Genomic DNA, 24320 nt, shown 5'->3' with positions numbered 1-24320 from the left:
AGTTGATGGTTTTTCTTGACGGTTGAGGAAAGCAACCGCTGCCTCTTTGAGTAATTACCTCAGTTCAGGAGGTTGTCACTCAAAGGCTGAAGGTAAGATTAAAATGAGGCTGATAAGATGAGGCTGGTTGCAAAACTTTGACTTCCCTTCCCTCTGCTCCTCTTTTCCTCCTCCTCATCATTCTACCTGTTACATCTCTCCATTGGATTTCCTCACGATCTGCAGTAAAATGTTTGAGCTGTGCCTGTGCGGTTACTGTTTAAGTTCAAGCTCATAAACCACTTGTTATAAATGTTAAAACATGGCGGCAGGTAATTACACCAGCTCCCTCCACTGCGATAACTCACACAATGACACATACTGCACATGCAGCCTCTCTGTAAACAGTCTAAGGCTACAAATGCATTTTAAATGTTGATCTTTGTCCACAAAGAGATCTGTATCAGTTTGAATGCCTGTCCACACTAACATGCCTGAAAACACATATCACATGACCACTCATGTACACACAGCATGCATGTCTTTTTGTACACAGTTGCTCGAAATACTGCTCGTCTCCTACGCATGTGAGGTGTTGTAGAATTTAACTGCTAGCAAAGACAACAGGGTCAACAACGCTTGTACTTGATTAACCATTTTGTGTTCTCCACAGGCGAGGCTAATGCCGGGTCATGTAATATGAGCCTGACGAATCAGCGACACTGTTACCGAAAAGACTCAATCAGCAAGCGATCGTGAGTGTCTACGTTATCATTTCCAAATATCTCAATTTCTGCTCATTGCACCGCCTACCTGCTTTTGCACATGTTATTATCTTACTCCATATGCCTTGTCTTTCATTTATCAATTATACAAAATAATTTATCTCAAATATAATACTCTTCTGACTGCCTCTATGTGTACTAATATATGCCATATCTCAAAATAACTGACCTTACTGCTCTTTTATTATCTGTGTTTATATATATATACATGTATAATACAAACTTTCACCTCTATCCCTCATCAGCACCTTAATCTACTATTTGCCCTTTCTGGTTAAGATTTAAAATGGACACACTCACCTCTTAGGTTGCGTATGAAGTCATCGAGGCCCATTTTGCGCTGGGGTTTGATGTTGGGGGAGTACATGTCAGTGTTGAGGAGAACCACAGCAAAGGCCAGGATGAAGATGGTGTCTGGGTTGTGAAACTGCTGCACGACATCTGGATTGCACATGCAGTACCTCTGGCTGTGGACGAAAAACAGGACAACCGTCAATCTTCTCTGGATTCAAGTCATTAAGTCACATTTATAGACACAAGGAATGATGTATTTCCATCCATTATCTTTACCACTTATCCTTTGAGGGGCGCAGGGTGGGCTAGGTATTCCCAGAACAGGTTGCCAGCAAATCACAGAGCCAACAAGCATCCATTCATGCTTGAAGCCACACCTATTCTGCAATTAACCTGACCTGTCGGCATGTCTTTGGAAGGAAAACTGAGTACCCAGAGAAAGCTCATGCAGACACGGGGAGAACATAAAGACTCCACGCAGAAAGACACCAGACTAACCAAGATTCAGACCAGGAAAACCTTCTTGCTATGAGGCAACAGTGATAACCTGTAACTCTGTATTTCCTTGTTCAAAATATACCTGTCAGTGTGTGGCAATGTTGCAAAAACTCTCCTGATTTGCTTAATGGCTTCTATTTATAAACACAAAACAACATTCTGTTATGTCACAGATGATGTCAGCCCATCCCGTTGTGGTGGTGGGTGTGTTGCAGAGGACCCGAGGAACTGCAGTTGACTGTGAAGTATTTTGGATGAGGTAAGTGAAAATACAGTCCCTAAGCCAACTGACAGAGAGCTCTGGGACACCACAACAGTCAGTTTGTTATTGTGCCCAATAGCACCCCCCAAAATATGTCCTCTCAGCTTTGAACTGTGTTCAGTTCCAGAAAATCTGCAGTGAGCTGGGACAGAATGTTATGATTTGTGTGAGTGCATTTAGGCCCAAATGCATCGTTGACAGAGATCAGTCCAACTTGTTAAAGTGGCGTATGTGACGTAAACGATGTTTTAAAAGCTGCTTATTCTGAATGTGAGATACGAGCATTCATGCTGAATTTAAAGAGGTTATATTACCATACAAGCTGCACTATTTCATAATCTGACTCACTCATTGTAACTTCTCCTCAGATATGAGGAGCCGTCACTCTTTCATAAATGAGACTGGCAGGACACAGGAGATGTGTGACACGGCAAAATGGTTCTGCCCTGGGTAAGGTAACGATGCCCAGTCTGCTTTGGAACCAGTGATGTTGAATTTGGACTCCTCCGTCGCTGCCCACAGGCTTCACTGACTCCCCCCCCCTTCCACCCGCCTTCTCCCACAGCTCCCTCCCTATCTTTCTTACTGTCACATACACTTACACAGTGGGCCATTTCAGCGATGGGAGGCTTTTATCTCTACAGCCAGGCAGGATGCAGACATGGAGAGGGCTGCCGTGCTCCAAAGGACTATGCACTCGTCAGAGCATATGCAAGCGAGAGGCCACATCTGAGGCCAACGCAAACTAAAAAGCCTTTTTCCCAGAACCCAGGCAATATCTGAGGCCAGAGAACCCATTGGCTATCAATCGACTGCAGGCCAGTTCAGAAGAAATGCCTTTGTTTCAGGAAGAATAGATATACCCCCACAGATGTAATATGTACGCGTGCATACACAGACACACTCAAACACATGGAGGCAGAAACGAGCATCTTGATGTGTCAACTTGATGTAATTCTGCAGCAAATTCATCAAAGGCTGAACACAAGGCGAGAGCGACTGTACGTGTGTGTGTGTGTGTGTGTGTGTGTGTGTGTGTGTGTGTGTGTGTGTATGCAAATGGACGTGTGCATGGATGTGTGAGCGCATATGTGTGCACATTTATACACTGAGTGAGCAAACAGTTGAGTGAATAAATAAATAATTGGATGTGTGTGTGTTTGTGCTTCATTCACACATTTTTCAAGCATGGATCTCTGTCTTATGTAACAAGTTTATTTGAACACAAGCTCCCGGATCTCTTATCTTCATATCTGCATATGAAAGTTGCATGCCAGCTGGCACAAATACCACTTTGAATAAAAGAAGTACTCACGGCAAGAGTACAACACAGATGACATAACAACTCTTACGTAACAGACATGGCATCGGATGTCTGGCTGTCCCGATAAAGCCCACTCTTCTCTGACTTATATACTAACAGCTACAGAGAGCGCTGCCTCGGATCACTGATGAATTTGTAATCTGCACCCAGGGGGCCCTGCCTGTATGATTGAGTACCATGTGATTAACCGATGATTAGCTGATGATTAGCTGATTGGCCCTCAAATCTCAGGCAGAGGGGAAAAGTGTCATGACTGTTCCCTTTCTCCTTTTCCTTCACCAGTTCTTGCTTAGAGTAAGAACACGCTGGGTATATGTAAAACAAAAGTGACAACTAGAATGGCACTCAGTAGAGCACATCTACGCCAGGGCCCAACAGTCCTATTAAAGGTAATCAAGCTGCACCAAATTGCACACACTCATACATAACAGTCTCCTAAATATGATTTCTTTTTTCATGTAGATCCATGAAGTATTCCCTGGAAGATCTGTGAAAATATCAAACAGCTTCATATCTCGCAATATTGAACCCTAGCCCTAACCCTAAGGGAACAGAAAATCTTGGATCTGCCCAGTGATCGCAAAACCACATCCCTCCACCAAGTTTTGTGATAATCAAGTAGGTCCAGTAGGTTTTGCCTAAATCTGATTACAAACAAATAGACTTAAAAAATGGCCTCTTTGGCAGTGGTGATATAGTGGTTAGTAAGTAAAGTAATGCCCGCATATCCACAGTCTGCTCACCACTCAATCTCCTTTGCTCTGAGTTAATGTCTATTAATCCACAGCTGGAAATAGTCCCCGACAAATCCACTATCCAACGAGAAACTGACTAATGATTTTCTGACTTATGGCTATGGTATATCCTGCTCTTAATGCAGAAATTGATTGTTTGAACTTTTTATATATAACTTGATTTGTGAGGATAAGTACTTAAGTGTTCTTGTCTCTTAAATGTGTGTATATATATATATAAATATATATATATATATTTATTTATTTATTTTTTGGGGGGGGGGGTTTGTGCTAAATCATTCATTGTGTTTTTCCAATTGTGGCTATTGTCCTCTAATGTGAGTCACCTACTCTGTCTTTTACTGTCTTTAGCCTCTAGGGGTCTCTCAAGCAAAATGATTAAAGAAAAGACGTACTTTGGTTACATCATGAAGCAGCGTGGGATCATGGGAGTTGTTGTCTTAGCCACAGAAGTGTTAAAGTTGTATTCATGTAACGCAGCCAACAGCAGTGAGAAATCCTGATCTATTGTGAGTGACCAATACAAACAGTGCAAGGAAAAAACATCTGTCTAGCTGACAGACCAGCAGAGTGTTTTTCCTTCGCCATATGTTGTTTGCCCTGGAAGTTAATGCAGAGATGAATAAAGCTACAGGTCAAGTGGATATGACAGAATTAATGGCGACAAAAAAGAAAAGTACTGTTACCTTGAATAGAACTGGGGATTTGTCACATATTATATCTTTGGATATAAAATGCACTTGCACCCATCTGAGCCTCAATGGGCATGTTGGTCGTAAAATAAGGTGCAATCAGAAGTATTGTTGGTGCAATGCTATCTTGAGACAGTGCACAAACCTGATCTGAAGTCAGTAGTTTATTGTTATTTTAAGTTTGCATGATCAACATAGTAATATGCACCTACACAGGCAGGTGTTAAACGAACATACACTCTACTTGTTACATACACGGATGGTCTGCTCATGCACTTAGTCACACTGTTTCCTCTGCAGATAAGTGTTCCCTCTTACAACCTGGAAAATCCACCATTATCATAGCAATCCACCAAGGTGCAAGGTCTTTATTCCCCCAACTGTTTAACTAACAAAAGTGGATTTGGACAAATCTTAAATGCACTCGCACCATGAGATTTAGACCCTGTGCTTAGATCATTAAAACAGAGCCCTTAGTCTTTAAGGTTTAAGTCATGGTAGGACCAACTGAATGACAATTAGGTTTGGGCTGAGTGCCACACAGACAAGTTGGAAAGTACTGAAAGACGAGCAGACAAAAGAAAAACATAGAAAGACACCAGCTTTATCCTTATAGAAGAAATGTTGGTCATGAGCTTCAGGGTCCCAAAAAAGAGACAGGAAAGGGTAATCCCATATTCAAATCACATATTGTGGATGCAGAAAGATGGAAAATCAAGCAATGCATTCAAATAGCAAATACACACTCCTCACATTATATTGTACTAGTGATTTTACAAAACGGAAAAAAGGACATCTGGGAGTTCAAATGAGCAATATGGCACAAGTCATGTCCTTCTGGTTACATTGTTGGTTTTCCAGAGGGGAAAGAGCGGCACATCAGCAGAGGCAGATTAAATGTTCACAGCGGGGTAACCAATTACGCTTCAACAGAAAACAATGACCACATTTTTATTGCATTTTTAGTCCTGGGGGTAATCTTTGGATATTACCAGGACATTTCAAGGAGAGTTCCAGCCAAAGGATAAGGTAACAATTGCAGATCTTATTTGTCAGGTCACTGTCATCTGTTTTTGCCTCAAAGAAGCCAAAAAAAACAGCATCATAAAACCTGTTTCTGTCCAGGTGGAGGACACAAAAAGCCAGACTGTCTGTTCAAAGGCATAAATGGAGTATGCAAACTACAGAAGGTCTCTCAAGGTCCTCTTGGTATTTAAATGTGTCATCTTCAGTGGGTCTGCACAAACATTTTATTGAGCTGAGCAGAGAAATCAGACTGAGAAAAACCTTGTGATAACCAAACATGCACTTCTACATATTTATGTGTGATTTTGGATGGAAACAGAAGCTGTTCAGCTGTTCAGTGTTCACCACACGCAAACAGCCCCCATGAAAGATTTGTCCACGGACTGTCATCCAGGGGAGGAAGTTTGTGAAATAGAGCATCTATTTTTGTCCTGATGAAATGCACGCTGATTGCCTGCAGCTCAGATCTCTTGTTATGATTGGCTGACAATCAAACACTGCTGAGTTTAGTCAAAGGTTACAAGCAATCAGTGTAATTTGTTAATGAAACTGGGCTTTGGTCTCATCAGAGCCTGTCGCAGTGAGCGAGCAGAACCAGTTAAACACTTTGCCTATGCAGTCGGCCTATTAGTATGCCATTCTGGATGTGTCTGCTGCCCCAAGGCTGCGAGATGAGATCAGAAAAGACTCATTTGCTTCTGTTTTACTGCAAAATCTGTGGGTTGGTTATGTCTCTTTATTTGTCTGTTTTGCATAGGTGGCCACAGGCAAGAGGTCCATTCATTTAAAAAAGTTCAGAGGGCCCTTATACAAGCCTTGCTCATGTGATGGACCGTTGCTGTGTTGAATTGTAATAAAAAACGAGAAGCCAGAGCCCGTTAAGTCAGCGAGGCCTGCATGTGAGCGAGTTGACAGTCTCACCTAAAGGCTTCGATGAGTCTCTCCACTTTCTGCGCTTCTCCCTGAACGCGGACATGAGCCTGGAACTTTCTTAGGGCTTCGTCGAGCTCCATGCCTGAGAAATCCATCTCATCCACAACGCAACTGCATTGAGACAGACAGTGAGAAAGAAAAAAGAGTAATCAGAGAGAAAGGAGAGCAAGATCGTTTTTAGCTGCGGTACGTCACTGTGATGTGAAGGTGAGCTTGCGAGTGTGTGTTGGTGCGTGTTCGACAAAATATGACTACCCAAGTGCTGATGGCAAATCTGACTCTAACAGTCATACTTCCTTTACAGAGCCACTGACCTGGAAGACACACATAAAGACAACATGTTTTCACACACACACACACACACACACACACACACACACACACACACACACACACACACACACACACACTTTGTGCAAATATTAATGGAGAAGAAAGGGTCTGATGACAGGGGGGGACATAAGAGGGAAGGAAAGAGGGATGAGAGGGTGAAATAATGAAATGCAAAGAGTGAGGGGACAAGAGAGAGGCACTTGAAAGGCTGAGGACAGACTGTGGCAATAAAGGAAGTGCATGCACAAGAAGAAAAGTGTAAGTGTACTGTATGTTCGGGTGCATGTATGTGTGTGCGTGCGTGCAGTGACCTATTTCTAAAGTCTGTGCAACAACCTCAGCAAAAAGCCTCCCTATCCTGGATCTCTGTCGACACTGGTTGGATGCAAAAAGAGTGAGTGACAAAGCATTGAGTGAATGCTTGTTGTCATGAATGTGCTGCATGTCGACTGGGTTGTATGTCTGTGTGTATGTTATTGTGTGCGTATGAGGTGGTTAGGCTCTAACAGCCAGATACTTTAACATTTTTGGATTCTTTAAAGTCAGTCCAACAAATCTCTTGTTGAATCTTTTAGTAACAGCAACAAACAGAACTGGTTTACAGTTCACAGTTTAAATCCAGGGAGACATTTCAGCAGCAAGAGGTTCTCTCTTTGTAACACACAATCAAATCTGCAATTCTAAAAAATGTTAATGAGTCCTGTTTAAAGGTTCTACAATTCTACAATCAATCAATGTTAATAACATGTGAATACATTGATTTTAAGCAGCTTTTGGTGAACTAAAGGGACAAACAACAGTGCAGGAGGAATGCTTCACCACCTGGTCCCTCAAATGTTTTTATGAAACAGCAAATGAAACAGTAGATTTACAAATTAAGGTCAGTTAACTTGTCATGACATGTTTTTCACTCAGTTGTTGCATTTTGGGTTCAGGTGTGTTCCAGAATATTGGGGTGCTTGACTTATATCTGATCTATAAAGAGTAAATAATATATCACCATTAATGAAGCAGTAACAATTTAATAACAGCTACAATGTAGAGTGCTATTAATACAAATAACTCTTGATTTGAGCTAAATAATCATCTTCACGAAAACTTTGCTCCCTACACTAACACACAAAATGGATTGAGTCAAATAATTTTAATATGAAGACTGGATTCATTACAGGTGTGCAATGTAATTTGTGTGTGTGTGTGTGTGTGTGTGTGTGTGTGTGTGTGTGTGTGTGTGTGTGTGTGTGTGTGTGTGTGTGTGTGTGTGTTATTGGCCCTGTATTACAGCACTTAGATTTCAGTTATCAAACTCCAATTTATACTTCTGTGTGATGTATGTGTGACTGCATATTTAAAAAATAAGACTCACTCGAGGACATCTCGGTTGAATTGCAGCTTGCTGTTGCCCAAAAACTCTCCAATCATCTGTCGGCTCAGGCCCTTCCTCTGCAGCAAGAAGTGAGCCACTCCGATGGCCGTGTCCGGGACGAAGCCACGCGTGATAAGGAAGTGGATGCCTCTTTCTGGGTTCCTGCCCGCAGGTCACCAACAGCAGAGAAGCAGATAGTGTTAGAGTTAACAGGGTGCGTGCGATGATTTTTGTGCATTCAAGCAGATGGTGTGAGGTGTGAGGCGCCTGAGTGACAAAGAAAATGAGTAATACTTTATATAAGGGAAAGGGTGCTTTAATGTGTATGCATATGTGTGCGTGTGTCTAAGTGTGTGTGTGTGGGGAAGAGCTGCACAAAGACAAAGGAGAAAAGAAGGAAAAGAAGAGTGCACTCATGCACAAAAGCTGTTAGCTCTGGACTTCTGGATCACATCCACTGTCACTGATGCATATGAGTTAATTTAATTTAATTTGTATTAACTAATAATAAGTGCAGGCCGACCGTGGACTCTATTTATAGTTACTTAGTCTCTCTAAAATTGTTCATGACCTCCCTGACTCCCTCTCTTCTTCAATTGCCGTCTCCCTCTTTTTCTGTCTCTATTTTCCTCTCTTCTTCCTGCAACCCCCTCTCCAGCTCTTTTTTTTAATCTAGACATCATGACATCGGAAGATGGCACTGAAAAGGCAGCTCCTCCCAATGACCACACACACTAATGAGCGGCTGATTAAAGCAATTTGCCTGTCTGTTGAAGATTTGTTAGACACAAACAGTAATAAGTGTACTTTGAACCCTGAGCCAGAGGGTGCAGAAAAGTGCCGAGATATTTTAGAATTTGTGTGCGTGTGTGTGTGTGTGTTGCCAGCACACTCACACATTGAAGAGGTTGAGTCCTATACGATAGAGGCGTTTGCGGTGTGTGTCTGTGGACAGGGTTGGCGAACGGCACGAGGCTGGGTCTTGGCAGCGGTCCCTGGGCAGAGAGACGACCAGGGCCTGCAAGGCCTCAGGGCTCGGCCCCCCGGGGATTTGCTGAGGATGAGTGTAGTGGTACTGCTGGTACTGGGTGTAAATCTGTGCAGGCTGCTGGTTCGACTGGTTGGAGGTGGAAGCAGAGTTAGAAGTGGACCCCAGCCTGTCTGAGCCACTCTCCCCCTCCATCCCTCCTCCTCCCGGAGCTGGCACTGTGGAGCCCCTCCTCGAACCCGGATCGACCATTTCCAGCTCCTCACTGGGAGGCGGGGCGGGAAATTCTGGTTCCTCCGCGAACTGGCCATCTCCTCCCCCGGCCATTCCGCCTAAAGATGTTTTTCTACTGCCCATCTCTCCCCCACCTGTGTTGCCCAGTGAGGTTGTGGTTGTGGTGGTGGCAGAGGAGATGGTGTAGGAACTATTGCTGTCAATGTGAACAGTGACATCCCTGAAGGCCATGAGCAACGAGCTGGCACTGCGCGGAAGACAGGCACTCTCAGCCGCTGCGCGAAGTGCCCCTGGGTCCATTAGTAGCCCCTTCCCCTCTCCACCCTCTGATAGGCTCCAACCACGAAGGGCCTCATCGATTGACTGGGCCAAAGAGTGCAGCTGCAAAAGATACAATGAGAAAAACACTTGAAAACATTGATACAATCAGGCAAAGGAGCAGGAATATGGAGTGGAAAAGTTACTGATTCCAGCTGGTGGCTAGTGGCACAGGGATGGTGGCTGGCTACTAAGCAGACCATGGCCTATTTGGCAAAATTAAAATTTTGACCTGATCATCGCAACACATCAAAAGGTCACAAAGCTATTACAATTCATAAGGAGGGCAGCATGAATATGTCAGGGCAAAGGTTGTTGAGATACTTGAGTCTGGAACAAAGTGCCAAGCTGCTACAATAATGACAAATTGTATAAGTTAATGAAACTTCCTGCACCACTCTACGTCCCTATTTAGAGTAAAGCTTGTGGGAGACATAAGACAAAATGAGACTCACTTGTTCACTGAAGCAGTCCTCCAGCTGTGTGAGTGAGGGTCCAGGCGTTGGCGGTGGAGCTGTGGTCGGGGCAGGAGAGGGAGCGGCTGCTGGAGCCGATGCAGGAGACGGGGGCAGAGAGGTGGACCGACATGGCGGAGGAGGGGGAGTTTTGGAGCGCAGAGGTATCTGTCCTCCTCCTGGGTGCAGACTGTAACTGTGTCTCTGGGTTGCGTTCCGGGTGCGGCCTGAAGGGCTGGGAAGGCGCATGGAGATCCGGCGGGGCAACTTACTCTCCGACAGCGAGTTGCGAATCTTCTGGAAGTTTTTGCTGAGCTGATACTGACGGAAGGCTGTCTGGATGCGGCGGGCCGCCCGCCTTGCTATGAGGTGGCCTCCGTACTTCTGCTCCAACTCTTCTATCTGAAGAAAGGGAAGCGAGTGAGGAGGAGTAAGTTTAGGTATCAAAATATGTTTACAAGGCTGTGTAACTTGGAGAAGACACTGGAAGAGTGAGCACACAACAGCACAGACAAAAATAGGTATTCATCCAACAGGCAAACTTTATGTTACCATTTTGCACTCATGTCAACAAAAGATAAAACAAATCTATCATCATTCAACTGCTAATAGTGGCTTAGAGACAATGGGAAGGAGGATGGATATGCTGTGATAAAGGTGCTGTTGGGAAACTGAATAGGAAATTAAACACCCGCACAACCCTATTTCTGTTTTGTTTGTTGGCAGCAGCAGCTCAGCCCCAAAAAATCTCAGCATCCGAAATTTTCAGCAAGAGGGAAAAACGAGGGAGGGCGGGGGAAGAGTGGGAGGCGAGGGAAGATGAGACAGAGAGGGAGAAAAAGAGGACAGCCGCACATGTGCCGGGGTGTGTATGTGTCTGTGTGTGTGTGTGTGTGTGTGTGTGTGTGTGTGTGTGTGTGTGTGTGTGTGTATGTGTCTGTGTGTCTGTGTGTGTGTGTGTGTGTGTGTGTGTGTGTGTGTGTGTGTGTGTGTCTGCAAACGCAAAAACACACCCACAGAAAGCGCACGGACACACACAGATACACGCTTGTGTGAGCACACTGCAGCAACGAAGGCAGTGGCGGCGACGGACCCTTCAGCAGTTTGCTACAAGAAATAAGGACTCTCCAATCTCCAGCCGCCAGGAGCAGTTATTAGCTGTTGCCATGACAACCTAGCATTTTGTGTTCCTGTCGCCGTGGCACTGGAGTCGCTGGTGCTTTTTGTCATGTCAACAGAGACGGAAATAGAACTGAATGGAAATGTCTTTTGTCAGGCAAGAAACATTGTCAGGTGATCATCCATCATCACCTCCTCAAACTTAAACAGGTAGAGGGGTCCGTCCAATCACATGCTTGCAGGGCCTCACATGCACTTAAAAAATAAAAAACACATACCTGTTTGTTTTTATTCTCCAGGGTGATCTCATACTCGCTGGGTCCCTCCCTCTTGGTTCCCTCCACTTCCTGTCCGCCACCGGAGGATGTTCCGTCCTCCAGGCTCAGCATCTGTCCACTACCATGGCTATAGGAGGAGAAAGCTATCAGTCATCGCCGCTGACCTTCAAAGCTCTGTCATTATCTCAGTGGCAGGTCATCAACTGTGCAGAGTGTGAGGAGGTTCATGAAGGAAGAAGCAGATGTGTGGCTGCAGTGGGGGAGTGGGGGTCGAGGGACTGTATGTGTCCGGTGACAAGTCGCAGGGCTGAAACTCAGGATATGTGTCCAGGATGAAAATATTTTTGACGAAGTTGACACTTCAGACAACAACATTTTCAATGTTTGTAAATCTGTTGAAAAATGTCAATAATTAAATGGTGTTAAAACACATTTTGTCACAACTCAAGATGATGAATCAGAGACTTGTTTTGATTATACAATTTCATTACAATGATATAAAACTGCCAGAAGCACAAACAGTGAATATTTAGCTTCTTTATATTTACAAAAGACTAAATGATAATTCAAAGATCCGAATCTTTCATGATTAATTTTCTAATAATCAAGTGATCTATTGGTTCCCTACCTTTTTCTTCTGGCTCCTTAATACAAAGCAATATTGTGTTTCGGGTTTATAGATTTTGAGTGGTTCAGTCAAAGAGTTATTGTTTCATTTGGAAGCCTGAGATATAAAACTAATTAGCATTTAATAACAAAGAAGCAATTATTGGGGAAGCATCTGAAACATATAAATATTATAGCAGAATTCTTATTTTCCACCTGGGTGAACAACTGAGTTGATTATTGATTAGTTCATCATCTCATCTCCACTTTAAATGAAGATTACTGAATTGATAAATGATCCCCATTTTGCTACCATAAGGCGTGTGTGTGTGTGTGTGTGTGTGCGGGAGGGAGATGATGATTAACCTTTGGATCTGATCGGTCAAAGGTCAACACTTTTAGCCAAGAGGTCTGCACAAATAATAGAGGCAATCTAAAACTTATATTATATATAAATAAATAAATGTAATATAAATATCATCTCTGTGTTGTATTATGACCGTAGACACAACCTAAAGCTTTTATAGATTGAAAAATGATTAATGATCACATGGCAAGAATTATGTAACCACAAAAAACAATACGATTATTGGGACACGATCTACAACTTATTCAAAGAAACCAATCATCTGTCATCATATGGCATAAATGATGACATCATTATGAAGTGGCATCATTACAGTGTAAAGTAAGTATGACCTGATTAGGGTATAGCATGTGCACAGATTATGCTTCACCACTCTTTTCATTAGTTAAGAGTCGATACGTTCATATGAATGAGGTCTTTGATAGACACGGACCACAGCAAGCATCATATAAACCAACAAACACACTCATCACTCAAGTGGTTGCAATCTGCATCATTAGGAAACAATCTGCTCCCAGACTAAAGCAATTACTGTGCTGGATAACACACTCTGATACTCAGGAGAACGTACAAGTAGGTGGCAAACAGAAAGGGATTTTGGATCAAATGCTTGAGTTGAAAGAATATTCAACCACCTTTAGATCTGTGCTCTTGTGTGGTCATTTGGCACAACAACGATGTCCCGCCAGATGTTTTGCTCCACAGAAATCGGCACTAGAATTTGTGCACGAACCTCCAAAGAGTGGATGTGTTTCCATGGCAATGACATGATGTGGATTACAGTGGCAATCGTGATGAAAAGTATAACTGTCTGAGTCTGCTTCGTAGAAATAAAAATGACTATCTTTCATGTTCTGCTGCTTGGATTACAGTGTAAGAGGATGATAAGTCTGTGACGTTATATAAGAGTTCAAAAACACTGGAAGCAATGCAAGACAATAATAGACAGACCGCCATATGCTCTAAGTCGAATGTGACCGGTAGAAAACATAGAGGGATAACAAGGTCTGACTCCACAGATAATAATCAATTATTCCAGTAATAACGAAGTAGCAAAGTCAAAACAAAATATATTCAAATCTGGCCTGAATCTTCTTTTAGTTGCCTGTGGAGGATGCTGTCTCCCAGTGCTCACTGCCCCAGCCTCCCCTTATAATCCCAGGTCCTGTCCACAGATGGAACAATGTTCTTTCACAGGGTAGCAATAGAGAAATTCTGTGAAAACCATGTAAGCAAATAATTGCAATGACACAGCAGAAAGTGATCTTTTACTGCATCTCCACGTTTTCCACTTTTGGTCGAACTTCAGCATCTTTTATTATCGCCAAGTCAAGCTTATAGGTATGATGTGGTACAAGCATAGAGGTATAATCACACCCTAAGAGGTTTTATAATGGTGTGCGATTATGGGTGTTTGTGTATGTGTGCGTGCATGATGGTTTGTGCTCGTGCAATCTTTCCTCCGCCCAGATAATGCTTACTCCGGTAATTTTTACACGAAGGGGACCAAACAAGACTGGGGGAGAATAAAAAGCCTGCTCATGGTTAAATAATGAGAGCATCACTAAAGTTCCTCTTTGTTTTCTCTGATTGCTGTGAAGGCAACTATCCTCCGTCCCCCCAGCCACAAGTCAGAGACAGAGCCAGAGAAGCTTGGTCGTATCTTTAAATGAGATAAAGCTGGAGAAAATGAAAAGAGAGTGGAAGCAGAGGAAAAGGCCGAGATAGAAACATAGAGAGGGGAAATGGGGAGTATATAGCGAGAGTGTGTTGGTGAGCACACGCTGGAGGCAGACTCTATCAGAAACTCTATTAAAACACTGCCATGCCCCAGCGCTGCATCAGAATACATTAGAGTACATTAGAATACATCAGAGGATTTAAAAGCAAGAGTTGAGGTATTAATGCATCTGGACAGCAAAAGCCTCTTTAATGATGTAGGCGCTATACTCTCTCGGTCTATCTCCCTCTGTTTCTAATACACACACACATGCATGCTCACATACCAAACACACCATGCACATACTCCTGCTCCGCCTACACGAGTGACGTCACGATGGAGGAGAAATTAATATCTGTCAAGTCGGATCTCTCAAGGTCCCACAGAGGCCCACAGTACTGTACCGCCACACACACACACACTCACACAAGGGATGAGGCAAGAAAAGGCGAGTTACAGGCTAGATCTCCCGACATCTCTGGGATGGTTCGATTCAGTAGGGCACAGTTCATTGTGTAGCGGTGGTGCGGGTTTGCAACCGCCAGACAGGAACACACAACTTCATATAGGACGATAATAATGAGCCTTAGCGCCTCTACTTCTCATCATCTCAGTTGGCTGTCCAATGCCACTGTGCCATTAGCCCATCCAATTGGGACTATATGTGGGTGTAGGGAGCGAAGTCATCAGATCAGAGAGAAGAGACAGAGAGAGACAGAGAGAGAGAGAGAGAGAGAGAGAAAGAGAGTCCAGACAGACAGATGGGGATATTAATAAATGCAGTATGACAGAGGGAGACTTGACAGGGAGTGATGAGATAGAAATAATTGCGGTGAGGTGATTAGAAAAGACCTACAACAGATAAATACCGGGTAGAGATGCATACAGAAAGAAAGGGGGAAGGACGTACAAAAATATGGGAAGATATTACAGAAGATGAAAAAAGAGAGAAAAAGCAGCAAGACTGAGAAAGACTGGACACAGAGGATTAAAAGATGGTGGGATATTCTGAGGATGCAAACGGTTATCAGAGAGAAACACGACAAATCAGCTTTACAAAGTTGAAAACAGAGCCCTGCTCATTCAAACAACTCCAGAGTGAAACGTCATGCATTCACACACCCCCATACACACACACACACACACACACACACACACACACACACACAGAGGTAAAAAAGCATGAGCAAACTCGCACAACAAACAAACAGACAACCTTGCCCACGCTGAAACAGATGGCAAAAGTGGCTACAGTGGATTTATAGAGTCAATACTTCAATTCTCCGGTTACTATGGTAGTAATAACCGTTGCTTCAGTAGTGCCGGGTTGCCATGGGCACTTTTACAGTGGCGGTCCCAGTTCATGCACTTACCCTCCCCACCCCTCCAACCCCCCACCCCATCTCTGTCTCTCGCTCTATATGTGCGTTACCCTTGGGGCTGTAAGAGCTATAGGTCTGTTACGGAGAATTTAACTCCCTCACTGTGACTCCGGGCTCCGCGAGTCCATAAATACACCAATTCACAACACTCCACAAGCTGTGTACTGAGCACACACGATAAAGAGCATGGAGAAAAGCCATGGGTGCGAACATGACTCAGTCAGATGACACACGTGTACAAATATATACAGAGGAGATGGAATGTTTCCATTGGCTCAAGGAACAGTCGAAGAGAAGTAAGAGTAAAAACCTCCAGAAAACTAGAATGGCACTAAATGGAGCACATATTGATACAGTCCCCTTAAATTCAGCTAAACTCCACTATTTTCTTTTTTAACAAGATCCATGAATTGTTCCCTGAAACAGTCAAATAAAGCCCTCTCTTGCAATGTTATAGAAAGATATTTAAAAAATCATGGATCCATCCCCTGATCTGGATCCCCACCAACCTTCGTGGTAATCTATTAAGTAGTGTTTGCGTAATCTTGCTTACAAACAAACACACAAACCAACCAACAAGTAAACAGAGAGGGGTGAAAACTTCAGCGTGGAATCCTCTCCGTGCAAACTTAATCAAGACTTCTTAATCTGTGCAGTAATGTGTGTAGGATAGTTCTCGTCTTGTGTGTTGTGCTGTGGATTTGTGTTCTCTCATGCACACAAAGGTCAAATTTGAATCTCTGACCCCTAACAATAATTTTATCAACACTGAGTTCATTAGAAGTACAATATTTCAGTTTGTCAGATGTCAAATTCAACAATGTAAAACATCAAAGCCACAGGCTGTAACGGCTGTAACCCAATTACAAACACCAGTTCTGCACCAAAATGAGTTTTGTGGTAATCCGTGCAGTGGTTTCTGCGTAATCTTGCTTACAAACAAATCAACAAACAGACAGTGGTGACAACATAATGGTGGTGATGAAAAATGTGAGAAGTGTCTGTGATTGGTTGTTGAGTGCGTCTTACCCAGATGAGCCAGTGGTGTCAGCCTCTGGATGTTCAGGGGCGGGGCAGCAAAACTGATGCAGCACAATCTCGCTCCTGTAGAAGAGAGAGACAAGAGAGGAGGAGGAGAGGTAAGCAGAGAGGAGGCAGAGTTGGAAGGACAGCCTGTCATTCGGATGTTATTGGCTGTTGCTAGCCCTTTGCCTTGTTTCCATATTCCCCCTTATGCTCACAGTCCAACGTCCCAAAAGATCCAGTAAAGACATCTCATTAGATTCCTCTGGATTATTTCCATGTGTTCTGTTTACAATGTGGCACTGATCCCACATACCCTATGTAGGTCAATTCAGAGCTGAGAAAGCTTCGATATACTGTATATGAAAGCACTTCCACGTTTCAGTGTCGGGATGGGCTTATTTGCACCTGCCTCACTTTCAGTTCATCAGATCTGCGGTGATTAAGCAGTATTCCCTAAAACCCCCATATCTGGACAGATTGGTATTCTCCATATCTGTTTCTGTCTCTTTCTCTTCTTAAGTTCGCCTCTCTCGTTTCTCTCTCATGCATTTTACATTTACATTCATATTTTAGGGATTTTGCTGCTGCGCTTGGGCGGAGCAATTTAGAGTGAAGATATCAACAAAAAATTAAGCATTTAGCATGTAAGCCCTAATTTTTGGATGCTGGATACTCTCCACTCATGAAGACCGCGAATTAAGAAGAATCATCAGTGTCTTAGGCTTCATACTTTATTTGAAAATGCAAACGATCTCTGTCCATGAGCATTTTGGCTCCTCCTATCTGTTTTAATCCTCGTCCATACTCGCAAACACACGTACACTGGGCATGTGCGTGCCAGTGTAAACAGGAAGGCATTCTAGAAACAGGAATTGATACACTTCCAGAATAATAGCTTTTGTGTCATTGTAAAATGCAGAATATAACTGCACAACAGATTTTGGACAACAGGGTCATAAATATGTGTAATTGATTATCCATTTTGAGTTCCACACTGGTAGCCGAGGCTGATGCCAGTTGTTTTCTTCCAGAGGGGGTCATGTGACAGGAGCCTGGCTAATCAGCGAAGGCTACGTCGAAAAGCAAGCGGTTGTGAGGGTCTACATCATTGTTTCCAAACATCTTCCAACTCTGCCTGTCAAAACTAAAATGCAGCTCTGACAGGCGGATCCATAGCCGAGTTGATGCCTTTTTAAACGAAAACTTTATTATGGATGTTGCCTGGTCTGAATTGTGTCCGAGTGAATGGGTCACATAAGATACTACAAAAATAAGCTGAAAGCACTCTGTTGACATTGAATTTCTTGGCCATGGTACAGTAAGTCTTCTGACCTGGGAGCATATTGCTCGAGACACAGACTTACAGTGACAGGCGGTCAGAGTCGGCACAGGACTCAAACTGACAGTCCAGGCTTCTTTTCACTGCAACTTCCACACGCTTAAAATAACATTGACTTTTGTTCAGATTCCACCAATCAACACTCTAAGGTTTCTACGTACGTAATACTCGTCCATCTGTTGTAACTGGTACTCCACCACTGTCACCACTTACACACTCACAAACACACGGCACACACATGAATAATTTGTTCTCCTTTTAGCAGCACTTGTGCCGTGGTTTACAACCTCAGCGTCTGAGCTTGGAGAGCACAGGTGGGGGACCAAGGCACAGAATACCTGCTGCCTTTATGCACTCAAATTGTCACTATATATGAAATCCTTTTTTTTTTTTAAATCTTCAGAAACAGCAATTCTTACTGTTTGGTATGTTTTTTTCCCTCTGCATCTGATAAAGCAGGGAAATGTCCGTCTTACATTCAGCACTGAGTCTTCAAACATGCTATCAACATACATGTACTGTATGTTTATTTTTAAAAACACACAGATGCAGAGTTGTGTGTTTCCCCCTACAAGTATATAACTCAACATTATCTATTCATGCATTTGATCTGTAATCTCTGTGGTCATACACAAAACATTTCTCATGCATGAGATGACTCTAACTCAATGACTCTATTTTCTTCATTTAAACTACTTGCCGCTTGCAAAAAGAAATCATATATTATTTAAAAGTCCATTTCAGAGTTGATGCATCTCGTTATTCTTGTCTCGTCTTCAAGGTGGAATCTTCTCTGGGCAAAAGAATTCAAGTCTCATTAATATGTGCAGTAGTAATGTGTCGTAGTTCACCCTCATGTGTGTTGTGGATTTGTGTTATGTAATGCCCACCTGGAAAATTACATCAAGGTTTAATCTCTGCACACTAACAAGATTATGAATATGAGTTCATTAGAAGCACAATATTGAGTCATACACATGTGTCAGACATCAAATCCAACAATGTAAAACAGCATATAGCCATAGGCTGTAACATGCAACCAAATGGAGAACCAACTCTCTGAGACAGTTACTGTATCAATAATTGATAGGAAACATCTTAGGGTAGGAGAAAAAATTGATTTTGGCCTCAGAACAAAAATAAATAACTCTTGGAAAAAAAGCAAATATCCCAAAATATCTAATGCTTCAAAATGAGAAACAATTTAAATCTAATTCTACGGGATAGGAATGAAAACCCCCAAAGATGTGATGAAACAAAATTCAAAAACTGTTCAGAGTCTCCGGTCGTCTGCTGCGTGTCTTCCCGCAAGGAGTGAACCCAGGGGAGGGGAGGGGACAGGGGGGCATGGGCCTCTGACTGAAGGAGGACTTCTACATGGGTGTTGGACATATAATTGCCCCCATGTATAAATGTAGGATCTAAATCTGTTTGGCCCCTGATTTAGATCCTAGATCTGCCACTGCCCTATTCTCTCTCTCCAAACATAGCTTTGATTTAAATGTCAAACTTAACATGAGGAAATACAACATATTTTTTCAACATGTGAAGTGAAAAGTATAGTTTAATGGAGGGAGATCGGAGAACAACTTTTGGCAAAAGAGTAAAATCACTGAACTAGAAAAGTTAACACCAGTTCACCTTCAGTATTAAAGCTGAATTGCATTTATGGGGCCTGCTCAGTTTGTTTTGGTCATGCAGCGAGGAAGAGGCCTGAGCACACACACACACACACACACACACACACACACACACACACACACACACACACTCAGCAGGTCCATCCATCTGTCTATGTACAAGACGCACGCATAACAGTTTACCGCCTCCAACAATGGTTACAAAGAGAACAGGTGAATATTTTAACAGTACATGCCTCCTGCTGTCGGCCCGTGTTCCCTCTCTGCCTGCCCCGTCCTCCCTCACATCATCTCCCTGCTCGTCCCTATTTTGTAAGAGTACTCTAAACGCAGTGCGTTTCATTGGCCAGTATCAGGGAGTAAGGAAAGTGGGGAGAAGGAAAAGGAGGAGGGTTGACGTGCAACAAGATCAACTCGGTTTGGACTCAAAACGTTGCCAGTGCATCGTGTTCACCTTCGGCTGCACCACAGGATGCCAAGCCTGTCCCTGCGCTGTCCGACCTACTTGTCTGCCAGCAAGATAGATGAACTGAGTAGACAGCTACCCTAAATGCACCCGTTTCAAATATCTCTCATCTCTGTTTCCGTCTCTCCCTGTATACCTGTCTCACTCACTGTGTGCCGAACCCCCCTCCTCCTTCCGTTCCCTCCTGGCCACTCTTTCTCTGTTTTTTCTTTATTCCCAAGTGTCTCTATATCTGCCTCCTTCCCTTTTTCACTGGTGCAATCCAATGTTAGCCTCCAGCTCCTTCCTGTAGACACCTCCGAGGGCTCCATCAAAGACAACGACTGAGCTTGAATCACTCTCCTTCTCTTTCTATCTCTCTGCCTTTTTCTCTCTCCTGAGAATGGCTGATTACTGTTCGCTCCATGGGCTAAGTGGGGCAGATAGGAGACTCAGCTGTAGAGAGGGAGAGAAATGAGCAGAGGAGAGGCTCCTGTCTCACCCTCCCATCAAAGACATTTACACGTGCAATGACAATGCTGACAACAATGCAACGACACAAACACTCTCGTGGCTGACCCTTAGAAGACTCCATGTAATATATCTGTAAAGCTGGGCTCTATATGGCATAAGATAAACATGCAGATAAATGCAAACAGTAAGAAGTAAGATGGGTGAAAGACATAACGCATGGTTACACATGCACCTACTAACATTTGCACAAAAAACACCAACACATCCTGACACAGAAACATGCTGACACACACTGACAGCAGCAATAGTGGAGGGCAGATCTGATCTCCAGTCAGCTGCAGACAGGAAGCAGAAGCCAATGACATCAGGGAGAAAAATGCTCTCAAAATGCAAGTGAAGGCCTCACCTCACCTTCACCTGCACGTGCAGCCTGTCAGAAGCAAAAGTAGAAATTAAGTGTTAAACTACTGGTCTTATCCAGGTGGACTTAAAATCAATGCGGATGTTGGGATGTAAGGTTGCATTCAAGGACACAGAGCAGTAACTGCAGGAGCAGGAAGGGCCGCTAAACAAACCAACTGCCCCGCTCTGCTGCATGATCAACTGGTGGACACCACTGCTGTCTTCTGATTTTCTGCCTCCAGTTTCTATTACAATGATTCCTTTATTGTAATTTTTTCTCCTCACCAGCAAAACTAATTTGAATTTGGAACCAGTGGTGTTACAATGATTCCCGTCAAAGACTGACAAATAGTTGCCGCAGGGTACGCTCTTTAGAAAGCACAAGCACAACTCAGGTTCCAAGCAGAGAAACAGGGGAGAGCAACAGGCACAGACACACAGAGCAGGGAAGGCGTTGTGTGCTGTAGGATTTATATCAACAACTGTTTTTTCTTTTATGCATGTTTCCCCCTCTGCACTCCTCTGCTCCTCTCAACTCCTCCTCTGTTCTGCGATGCTCCCCTCACTGGAGGTGGAGTCCCAGAGAGACCAATCAGGACTCCTGCTGACATTCAACTTATGAGCAGAATACACACTTATACACACACACACACATTGAGATATTGAGAGCACAAAAAATGGGAGAAAGACGGTTTTCACTCATTAGGTGAAGAGATGGTGTACTACGAGGCCTTGGTGCTGAGCTGGGTGTCTACGTCTCTGCGTGTGTTTCATCTGCAACTTCAGAGACCCACGGGTCCCCTGAGAATTCCCCCCCAGATCCCTCGCAGTAAATAATGGAAAAACCAGCAGCCCCGGTGAAGAGACATGGAGTCCCATCAACACAAGAGGAAACAAGCTGCTCCTGTCTGCAGATGACATTGACCACTGTGCTGTGAGAGTAGTTCCAGCACAAACACACACACACACACACACACACACAGGCATGCACGCACGCACACACACACACACACACACACACACACACACACACACACTCCTGCATACAGGCCTACAGCTGTTTGTTATGCAATGATCCAGTAATCGTGATCCAGCTTCTCATTTAAATAATCCACCTCTTCCTCCTCTGGCACAGTCCTCAGCCGACATACACTCTCACACACAGAGAGTAAAATTGGAAATTTGCATGTGCCTTCTACATTAGTTAAACGCAGCTCAGTCTGCAGGACACACATGCCCGTGCACAAGCACTGAGTTTTGGACAAATGCCACACAAATGCTAAGATGGATAAAATGTATGGGACGTATTTAGGGTATGGGTCAATACTGCAGAAAATGCAGCATCAAAGGAGCTTTTGGACAAATGTAAAAACCATAGAAACCCATTCACACACACATTACATCGACTTACATTTTACCCTGGAGACATACTTTGGCCTTAATCAGACTACTTGCCTATAACCATAACCTTTACTCTAACCTCTAACCTAAATTTTGATCATGTACATTGTGGGGACTTATTGTCCCCAAGAGGAAGACAAGTCCCAATAATGTGAGTATGTAAACACATTTAGATGCCCACAACATAAGTACTACCTAAGCCACACACACACACACACACACACACACACACACACACACACACACACACACACACACACACACACACACACACACACCATAACAAATGACCATAAACCACAACTCACTCGGATTTCTTGGACAGGGCCAGAGACCGACAGAGGGTTGTGGGGGTCATCTGAACCAAAGAGCGGCAGCTAGTGAAACTTCCCCCGTTTTCTGGGTCGCTCTCGACCGGGGAGACCGTGGACGGATCGGCTGGTACCAGCTGCATGTCCCCCGGGTCCATAGGTTGCGGAGGCGCAGGCTGGACCTCCGGAGTGGCCTCGACCTCGACCTGAGCTGCTGGTGCATGTTCGGGCAGAGACCCCGCAACTGCAGGCTGGGGGTCCTCATGTGGGGGGTGATGGTGGTGATGGAGGCAGCTGGGGTCGGGGAGATGATGGTGGTGGAGGTGGTGGTGGTAAGGATGCTGCTGCTGGACCCTGACGTCCATCAGGTGCCTGTTCTCGCCGATGAGCTCGTCCACCCGCCGGTCCAGCTCCTCTATCCGGGCGCGCTGTGTCTGGATGAGGCTCTGCTGGTTCTGCACGATAGTGGTGAGCTCCCGCAGGTACAGAATCGCCTGCACCGGGTTTTCTAGCAGGCTGGAGCTCATCATACCCAAATGCAAGAGGAGGGAAGAGAAGGAGAAGAAGAAGAAGAAAAAGGGAGAAGCTGGAGTTGCGGGTGGAGGACGTCGGGGATGCGAAATAAAAATCAGTGAGTGCGGATTCCTTGGTTCTGCTCCGCTGTGGATGAGGCTGCACCGACCGAGCTCTCCTCCGCTTCTCCGGCTCTCCCTCTCTCTCCCTCCCGCGCTCTCTCTCCCCCACTGCGCCGATTGGTGCTGATGAGAGGAGCCAGATACAGATGTGACAGAAGGGAGGAGGGGAGGAGGAGGAGGAGGATGAGAGATTCTGCTGGAGCTGAAGGACAGACACGTCATTACGCACAGGCACAAGAAAACTCCGGATTAAGCGCGCACCCTATAGGCTGCAGAGAGGTATATGTTAAAACTCCATGTCGTTCACTATGTAATATTTAGTACATATAAAACGGTATAGTTTATAAAGTAAATATTAATATTTAGTAAATATTTTCATAAATATAGTAAACTATTCCCTGCTAGGTGGAGTTATCTACGACTCAAAGACAAAGTGGCAACTGAATGTTTTGTCTGGGCTCTACTATTGTTTGTGTTTTAGTGACACACTCTTTTGATGTTATCATTGTTTTTTGTGATTTACTGTTGTGTATTATGATCCACTGTGGTGTTTTGTGATTTGCCACTGTGTTTCTGTAGTGATTGGTCATCCTATTTTTTATTTGCTGTTGTGTTTTTTTCATCATTATGTATTGATTATGATTTGTTGTTTGTATATGATTTGTTCTTTGTATATGATTTGTTGTTTGTATATGATTTGTTGTTTGTATATGATTTGTTGTTTTGTATTATGATTTGTTATTATGATTTGTTGTTGTGTATTGTGATTTCTGTCGTATTTTGGACTTTGCTACTGTGATTTGCACTTCGTGGCCACCGTACTTTTCAACTTCTCAACCTGCCTGATTAAGAAATCAGGTCGTAGTTCATCATCTGGAGCTTTTCTGGCGTTTATTCACGTCGTTGTGGTGCGTTCAAGTCAGAAAGCAGAAA

At 43.8% G+C, this 24320-nt stretch overlaps 1 protein-coding gene across 2 annotated transcripts in view; it reads right to left on the bottom strand.

Moving 5' to 3' along the window:
* The window catches only part of iqsec3b (IQ motif and Sec7 domain ArfGEF 3b), a 32425-nt gene extending 8858 nt beyond the window's left edge, over positions 1-23567 (bottom strand). The window contains exons 1-8 of one of the 2 annotated variants that reach the window (XM_069528634.1): positions 22750-23567; positions 16744-16818; positions 11640-11766; positions 10243-10644; positions 9144-9850; positions 8248-8409; positions 6537-6659; positions 1065-1231 (exon numbers count right to left, since the gene is read on the bottom strand). In XM_069528634.1, coding sequence (XP_069384735.1) covers positions 1065-1231; positions 6537-6659; positions 8248-8409; positions 9144-9850; positions 10243-10644; positions 11640-11766; positions 16744-16818; positions 22750-23282 — 2296 coding nt within the window. In that variant the 5' untranslated portion in view covers positions 23283-23567. The remainder of the gene's footprint in view (positions 1-1064; positions 1232-6536; positions 6660-8247; positions 8410-9143; positions 9851-10242; positions 10645-11639; positions 11767-16743; positions 16819-22749) is intronic. The other variant, XM_069528633.1, reaches the window with a different exon arrangement.
* Between the last annotated feature and the right edge of the window lie 753 nt (positions 23568-24320).

The sequence above is a fragment of the Paralichthys olivaceus genome, chromosome 7, assembly GCF_024713975.1.
Source record: "Paralichthys olivaceus isolate ysfri-2021 chromosome 7, ASM2471397v2, whole genome shotgun sequence".
Taxonomy (NCBI): Eukaryota; Metazoa; Chordata; class Actinopteri; order Pleuronectiformes; family Paralichthyidae; genus Paralichthys; species Paralichthys olivaceus.
The sequence above is the reverse complement of the archived record's forward strand: the minus strand, read 5'-3'. Positions and strand labels throughout refer to the sequence as shown.